This window comes from Pongo pygmaeus, chromosome 18 (assembly GCF_028885625.2).
Source record: "Pongo pygmaeus isolate AG05252 chromosome 18, NHGRI_mPonPyg2-v2.0_pri, whole genome shotgun sequence".
Taxonomy (NCBI): Eukaryota; Metazoa; Chordata; class Mammalia; order Primates; family Hominidae; genus Pongo; species Pongo pygmaeus.
Genome location: NC_072391.2, coordinates 18,461,362 through 18,469,283, shown reverse-complemented (window position 1 = coordinate 18,469,283; position 7,922 = coordinate 18,461,362). Strand labels below are relative to the sequence as shown.

Here is a 7,922-nt window from a genome sequence, read left to right as displayed (position 1 = left end):
ATCCCTCCCCCTCCTGGGTAACAGTAGGCGCTCCCGGGCGCTGGCGGCGGAAGAGATGGAGCCGCGGCGTCACGGGCGCCCGGCCCCTTAAAACGCTGCTGGCTGGAGCCACCTCCCTCCCTGCAGCCCGCAGCGGGGATGGAGTAAAGGGAGACCCGTCGACCTGGCCACGGGGATCAGCGATGGAGTTAAAGCAATCTTTGTCCACCCATCTGGAAGCCGAGAAGCCTCTGAGGCGCTATGGGGCGGTGGAGGAGACGGCTTGGAAAACGGAGGGACTGGGGAGAAGTGAGTACTGGGGCGGGGGGCCGGGGACAGCTGGGGATCCGTGCGCCTGAGCGGGTGGTCGCGGGAGCGCGAGGAACGCCAGCAGTGGACCCAGGGAAGCGCCCCCGCAGCGGGGCTGGCAGCGCAGGGGGATACACAGCTCTGCGCAGCGACGCGCTCTCCCTGCGAACAAAAGGGGGGACCCTCCGGGCTGAGTCTCACTGGGGGGGTTGGGAGATGGCCAGGCAGCTAAGGCAGGAGCCTGGACTCGACTTAGGAGTCCCGGATCCGTCAGGTCGCAGCTGGTCCTGTGAAGTCGGGTCTCTCCCACAGCCCAGGGAGGAGGATCCTCTCTCCGCCTGGGATGCGCCAGGGCGCTGGAGACGCAGGACCGTCCTGGAAAGCGCCCACGTCCCTGGAGAGAGGGGAGTGTCTGCTGGGTTTCCGCTTGCTTTCCTACCCGCTGAGTGAGGTTTCAGAGTGCACCTGAAATTCCCAGCTTTTTCTCCCCCGCCTTCCTTGGGTCGGGGTGGGAGGCTTGGGGCGGCAAGAGGGTCAAAAGATGACCCATGCACACACCGTTCTCCTTTCTCTCTTGACTCAATTAAAGGCTGCTTGGGTACAACCCTAGAAGGCAGTTTTGAAATAGACCGGCCGTATTTATTTACTGGTTTTCTCTGCGGTGTTTGGATGTCAACATTTCTAAGTAAACGAAGGATTTTTGTGTTTCATTAATAGGATACAATAGTTGAAACTCCTGCCCTCAAAGTGTAGAGGCAGCGTCAGGGGCTCCAGGGTCACTGGAGGTCCCTGCAAACCCAGGAGCTCCCCAAAGCCGCTGCTTTCACATGGCTTGCCCACCAGGCTGGGAAGGAGAGGTCCTTCTCAGGGACCCTGCAGCTTCCTGCCTCGGCTCTGGGTCACTGCTCCGCACTCTGCCCCAGCACGGATCTCTGAGCGGTGTAGGGCTAAAGGATTGTGAATGTGATCTTATTCTGTCCTCACCTGGTGGAAAATTGTGTGTGCGCGCTCTCTTTCTCTATACCTGTAATTATGGATTTAGAAAATCTTCCTAGAAAGGCTCAACTGTGTTCTGATTCTGACGGGTTGAAGTTGAAATCACAATCCAATGTCTTAGTGGTTCATCTGCTAGGATGGATGTCATAGCACTGCCAACCTCTTTCCTTTTCTCTTTTTTTCTCCCTTTTCAACCTTGATCCTTCTTTCTAGTTCATCCTTTCAAGACCCAATGACTTGGTGCTTTGGCATAACATCAGGGCGTCAGGGCTGAGGGTCTCTGTTTCTTTCTTTAATTTTTAGGTGCACATAGTGGGTGTCCATACTTATGGGATACATGAGATATTTTGATACAGGCATACAATGTGTAATAATCACATCAGGGTAAACGGAGTATCCATCACCTCAAGCATTTATCCTTTTTTTGTGTTACAAACAATCCAATTACACTCCTTTTTTAAAAAAGCCCAGCTGTGTGACTAATTATACTCTTTTAGTTTAGCTTTTTTTTTTTTTTTGAGACGGAGTTTCGCTCTTATCGCCCAGACTGGAGTGCAATGACAGAATCTCGGCTCACTGAGACCTCCGCTTCCTGGGTTCAAGCGATTCTCCTGCCTCAGCCTCCAGAGTAGCTGAGATTACAGGTGCCCGCCACCATGCCCAGCTAACTTTTGTATTTTTAGTAGAGATGGGGTTTTACCATGTTGGCCAGGCTGGTCCCGAACTCCTGACCTCAGGTGATCTGCCTGCCCTGGCCTCCCGAAGTGCCGGGATTATAGGTGTGAGCCACCGCACCTGCCCTCTTTTAGTTATTTTTAAATGTACAATAAATTGTTGACCGTAGTCATCGTGTTGTGCTATCAGATACTAGATCTTATTCATTCTGTCTACCTATATTTTTGTACCCATTAACCATCTCTATGTCCCTACCTCCCAATACCCTCCCAGCCTCTGGTAACCATCATTCTACTCTGTATCTCCATGAGGGCCTCTGTTTCTTACAAGCTCAAAATAATCTCAACAATGGCTGCCTTTTATTGCTAGATGACCATGTTCTGAGAACTTTAAATGCATAATTTCATTTAGTCCCCACAACAACCTCCTGCAGTACTAAGATTTATACATTTAAATCTTGCATATATTTTAAAAAAACATTTTAAAATAAAAATTTTAAAACAAAACATTTTAAAATAAAAAAATTAAATATAAATTTTAAATCTTGCATAGATTTAAAAAAACAAAACAAAACTGGGACTTGTTAGGTGATCTGACAGTTAAGTGGCAGAATCAGGATTTGAACCCAGGTCTCTTGGACCCCAGAGCCTGCTTCTAACATGAAGGTTTATTGCTTTCATGGTTTCAGAAAACTTCCTAAGTCTATTGAGATAGTCACAGAACATGCTCAGTGATTTTATAATTATGTGGCAGCCCTGTTGCTCTCTGAAGCTCACAGAGGCCTTAAAAAAATGCTGGGTCCACGCAGAATAGAAGCTGTTCACACAAGTGCTGCTTTGAATCCTCAGTCTGTGCCTTGCTGGCTATGTGACTTTAGGAGTATTGCTAAGCCTCACTCTGCCTTCATTTTCTGAAAATAGAGATTATGGCTTTATTGTGTATACTAAATAAGATGATACACATAGAACTCAAGGTTAAGTGCTCAATATGTATTGTTCACTTCCATTTGGTTACTGCACAACATTTATAGACAGAACCTGCTTTTACTCTTTGCAAGGAATTATGTAAATATTGTTCAGTTCTCCAATAATGCCCTTATAGCTTTTTATATCTTACCATTTTATGAGAAAAAATTTGAAACATGCAGGAAAATTACAGCAAGCACCCAATTTACAGCAGTTTCGATCCTGAAATTTTTGTACTTCTGAGTCCTATGCTGCTCACTGTTAAAAATCTGGTATAAGGCCAGGCGCAGTGGCTCACGCCTGTAATCCCAGCACTTTGGGAAGCCAAGGCGGGTGGATCACAAGGTCAGGAGATCAAGACCATCCTGGCTAACACAGTGAAACCCCATCTCTACTAAAAATACAAAAATTTAGCTGGGTGTGGCAGTGGGCGCCTGTAGTCCCAGCTGCCCGGGAGGCTGACGCAGGAGAATGGCGTGAACCCGGGAGGCAGAGCTTGCAGTAAGCCGAGATTACACCACTGCACTCCAGCCTGGGTGACAGAGTGAGACTCCCTCTCAAAAAAAAAAAAAAAAAGTCTGGTATAAAGTCCTTCTTACCCTCTGTTTCAAACCATCAAAGACTGAGTCTTGCTTCCTAGTCAAAGGTAAGAGGAACAGCTCCTCATCTGTACTTGTATGGATCCTCAAATCTGGTTTTTCTTTTCTTTTTTGAGACGGAGTCTCACTCTGTCCCCCAGGCTGGAGTGCAGTGGCGTGATCTCAGCTCACTGCAACCTCCGCCTCCGAGGTTCAAGCCATTCTCCTGCCTCAGCCTCCCAAGTAGCTGGGACCACAGGCACCTGCCACCACGCTCAGCTAATTTTTGTAGTTTTAGTAGAGAGGGGTTTTCACTGTGTTGGCCAGGCTGGTCTTGAACTCCTGACCTTAGGTGATCTGCCCACCTCAGCCTTCCAAAGTGCTGGGATTACAGGCATGAGCCACCGCGCCTGGTGAAACCTGAAATTCTTAAAACATGGATCCAGAGTCTAATTTTTGAAACTTGAATCTGGCAAGTTTTATTTTCTAGACTCTGTTTTTTTTTTTTTTTTTTTTTTTGAGACAGGGTCTTGCTCTGTCGCCCAGGCTGGAGTGCAGTGGCACAATCTCAGCTCACTGCAACATCCGCCTCCCAGGTTCAAGCAATTATCCCGCCTCAGCCTCCTGAGTAGCTGGGATTACAGGCATGCACCACCACATCTGGCTAATTTTTGTATTTTTAGTAGAGATGGGGTTTCACCATGTTGGCCAGGCTGGTCTCGAACTCCTGGCCTCAAGTGATCTGCCCTCCTTGGCCTCCCAAAGTGCCGTGATTACAGGTGTGAGCTACCATGCCTGGCCTGTTTTCTAGACTCATGTTTGCACCCAGGGGGTGTTTGATTAAACCTTTTTTGGAACACTCTTTCAACTCTCAGGGTATCTATGGATCCATTCCATAAAGCCTGGGCCCTCCATTTATTTATTAATGAAGTGTGAAAATGAGTACTTTTGTTTCTATGGCATGACAGTTGCCAAGCCAATGTTGTAACACATGAAATGCTGGAGAAAAGAAGAGGCCCCTTAAAAAGAAGGCATGCTCTGTTTAACTTCCACACATTTTTAAATATTTTATGTTAAACACTGAGTAGGTGTAAATTAAACAGAATTGAAGAGGGGAGGGAGACTGCAGAACTGGTCTTTTTTAGTTAAGGTTGTGTTGACTGCTATTTTAAATTTCAACTATAGTTTTTAGATAAAAGATATGTAATGTGCTATAGCAGAGTAGCAAAGAAGGAACGTTTTGAAGTTAGGCTGAATGAGTTCAAACCAGCCTCATTCAGCTGTCACTTGGTAGGTTTGTGACCCTGGGAAAATTGCTCAAGGTCTCTGTGTGTCAGTTGCCTCATCTGTGAAATGGGGATAATTGTAGTAATGTGCACTTCGGACCCTTGGAAGATTAGATGAGATATGTATATAATGCATTTAGCACACGGCCTCACATGCTGAAGGCACTCAATCAAGGCTGAATGGTTGTCATAGGAGGACAGAAGGGGATGGCCCCAGCAATATTTGCAGAGGTTATCCCAAGCTCACCAGTTACAGCTTTTCATTGCTTCCATTTCTTAGTAAATTCTGGTTAATGATTCTGTACATATTGCCTTCCTCATGGGAACATGTGGAGAAAGGCTTCCGCACCCTTACAAACCATCTAGTATTTTCTCCTTTGAGAAAGGTTCAAAGTAATTGCTCCCAGCCACCTTCAACAGTGTCTTTCCACTAGCAGGGAGGTTTTTTCCCCGCTCAGTTGGAAAATGTATAGTGACATTTCAGCGTGGTTAGATATATAAAAATACTGCTTTCAACCAAGTGTAATTAATTGAGGGAGACATGCAGACAAGGTGCCTTTTGAAAAAGCGCAGAGCTTTTCAGAAACACAGTTGTCTGCTGTTGTGGCCATTTCTTGATAGATTTGAATGTGTCTTAAAGGATGATCAAGATTTTGGACAGGGGAAGTGGAGGAGTTGGGGGCAGGAGAGGGGAATGCCAGGAGAGGTAATAGCATCAACTGGCTGGGTGTGGTGGCTCATGCCTGTAATCCCAGCACTTTGGGAGGCTGAGGTGGGCGGATCGCTTGAGGTCAGCAGTTCGAGGCCAGCCGGCCCAACATGGTGAAACCCTGCTGTACTAAAAATACAAAAATTAGCCAGGTGTGGTGACAGGCGCCTATAATCCCAGCTACTAGGGAGGCTGAGGTGAGAGAATTGCTTGTACTCAGGAGACAGAGGTTGCAGTGAGCCGAGATTGCACCGCTGCATTCCAGCCTGGGTGACAGAGCAAGACTTCATCTCAAAGAAAAAAAAAAAAAATCAACAAAGGCGTAGTGCTGGAAATAAATGCTCTGTGAGTAGGAGATTGGAATGAAGTAGAAAGCTCAAACTGCAATCTTTCCATAAGCCCAGGGGAGATGACTATTATTTAAAAGTTCAAAGTTGTGTACTGACTAACAAGCAGATTGTTAAACTGGCCAGCGTTTCAGGTTTCGTAAACAGTGTGGAGACTGAAATAATGCAAATTGCTGGCAATCTATATAATAGACCCTTGGGGAAGGGTTTGAACTGTCTTCTTCTGTTTGGTTACATATGCTCATTTTATTATTTTATTTTGGTTTTGCATTATTTCTTTTTTTCTGACTCTAGAAGTAATACGTGCACTTTATAAAAAATTTGGATTCATCTGAAATATGAAAATAAAAAGTAAAAAACGACCATCATTTGCTCCCCAAATCCCATTTATTCATTCCATAAATAGGTACTGAGTGCCTTACAAGTGCCAGGCAGTGTTCTAGGGGCTGCAGGTACAGTCTTGAGATTTCTCGACAAAGTCCCTGCCCACGTAAAGCTTCTATTTAGGGGAAGTTAAGACCTGGGTTGAGAGTAAAGGCGTCAAATATTACATAAGCAAACAAGTGAGATGGTTTAGGTCATAGTAAGTATTACATGGGCATTAATAGGGAAGGGGTACTTTTCATTTGGTGTTCAGGAAGTGCTTCTCTAAGGAGGTGACATTTTGCTGTATAAATGGCAGGAATCCAGGCAGTAAACGTAAAGGCCTTGTGCTAGAGGAAGCGACAGAAGGCCAGAGTGGCTGGAACCCAGTGAGTCAGGGTGAAGGGCAGATAAATCAGAGGGAAGCCAGACTAGGTAGGGCCTTTTAGGTCATGATTAAAACAAACAAACAAAAAGTCTGACATTTATTCTCATTGCAGGAGAAACTGCTGAAAAATTTTAACCAAGGGACTAACATGAACTGTTATGTTTTTCGAGGGTTTTTGTTTTTGAGACAGGGTGTCACTTGTCACCCAGGATAGAGTGCTGTGGTGAGATCTCGGCTCACTGCAGCTTCGACCTCCTGGGCTCAAGGGATTCTCCCGCCTCAGCCTCCTGAGTAGCTGGAACTACAAGTGTGCGTGCCTCTAGAGCTCATTAAAAAAAAAAATTAAGACGGAGTCTTGTTCTGTTGCCCAGACTGGAGTGCAGTGGTGTGATCTCGGCTTGCAGCAACCTCTGCCTCCTGGGTCCAATAGATTCATCTGTATCCCGAGTAGCTGGGATTACAGGTGCCCACCACCATTCCTGGTTAATTTTTGTATTTTTAGTAGAGATGGGGTTTTTCGATGTTGGCCAGGCTGGTCTCAAACTCTTGACCTCAAGTGAGCCACCTGCCTCAGTCTCCCAAAATGCTGGGATTACAGCCGTGAGCCACGATGCCCAGCAGCCCTGTTAATTTTTGAATTTTTTGTAGAGATGGGGTTTTGCTGTATTTCCAGGCTGGTCTTGAACTCCTGGGCTCAAAAGCAATCTGCCTGTGTCAGCCTCCCAAAGTGCTGGGACTACAGGCAAGAGCCACTGCACCCAGCCTGGTTTTTGTTTTTAAAAGGTCATGTTGGGTACTAGATGGGGAATAAGTCCATAGCGGGGTAAGTGATGATCAATGCAAGCAGCATTTGATATAGTCCATGATTCCTTCCTAATCAATTTTATTTTGGAGAAGTGGTGGCAATTTCCTTGAGTGTGAAAGGTGTGACAAGGCCCCCATGGGTTGTCCTCTGGAAGATCAAGCACCAGGTTAAGACTTAGGAGAGGGAGGCCGGGCGCAGTGGCTCAAGCCTGTAATCCCAGCACTTTGGGAGGCCGAGGCGGGTGGATCACCTGAGGTGAGGAGTTCAAGAGCAGCCTGGGCAACATGGTGAAACCCCGCATCTACCAAAAATACAAAAATTAGCTGGGCGTGGTGGCGCATGCCTGTAATCCTAGCTACTCGGGAGGCTGAGGCAGGAGAATTGCTTGAACCAGGGGGCGGAGGTTGCAGTGAGCTGAGGTCACGCCTTTGCACTTCAGCCTGGGTGACAGAGTGAGACACTGTCTCAAGAAAAAAAAAAAAAAAAAAGAATTAGGAGAGGGATCAATTCTGCGCTGTCTCT

General features: G+C 46.5%; 1 protein-coding gene across 1 annotated transcript in view; it reads left to right on the top strand.

The window, feature by feature from the left end:
* Positions 1 to 9: 9 nt before the first annotated feature.
* Positions 10 to 7,922, top strand: part of BMERB1 (bMERB domain containing 1) — a 154,372-nt gene continuing 146,459 nt past the window's right edge. Inside the window, exon 1 of the mRNA XM_054452588.2 lies at positions 10 to 288. Within this exon, the coding sequence (XP_054308563.1) occupies positions 183 to 288 (106 nt within the window). The 5' untranslated portion in view covers positions 10 to 182. The remainder of the gene's footprint in view (positions 289 to 7,922) is intronic.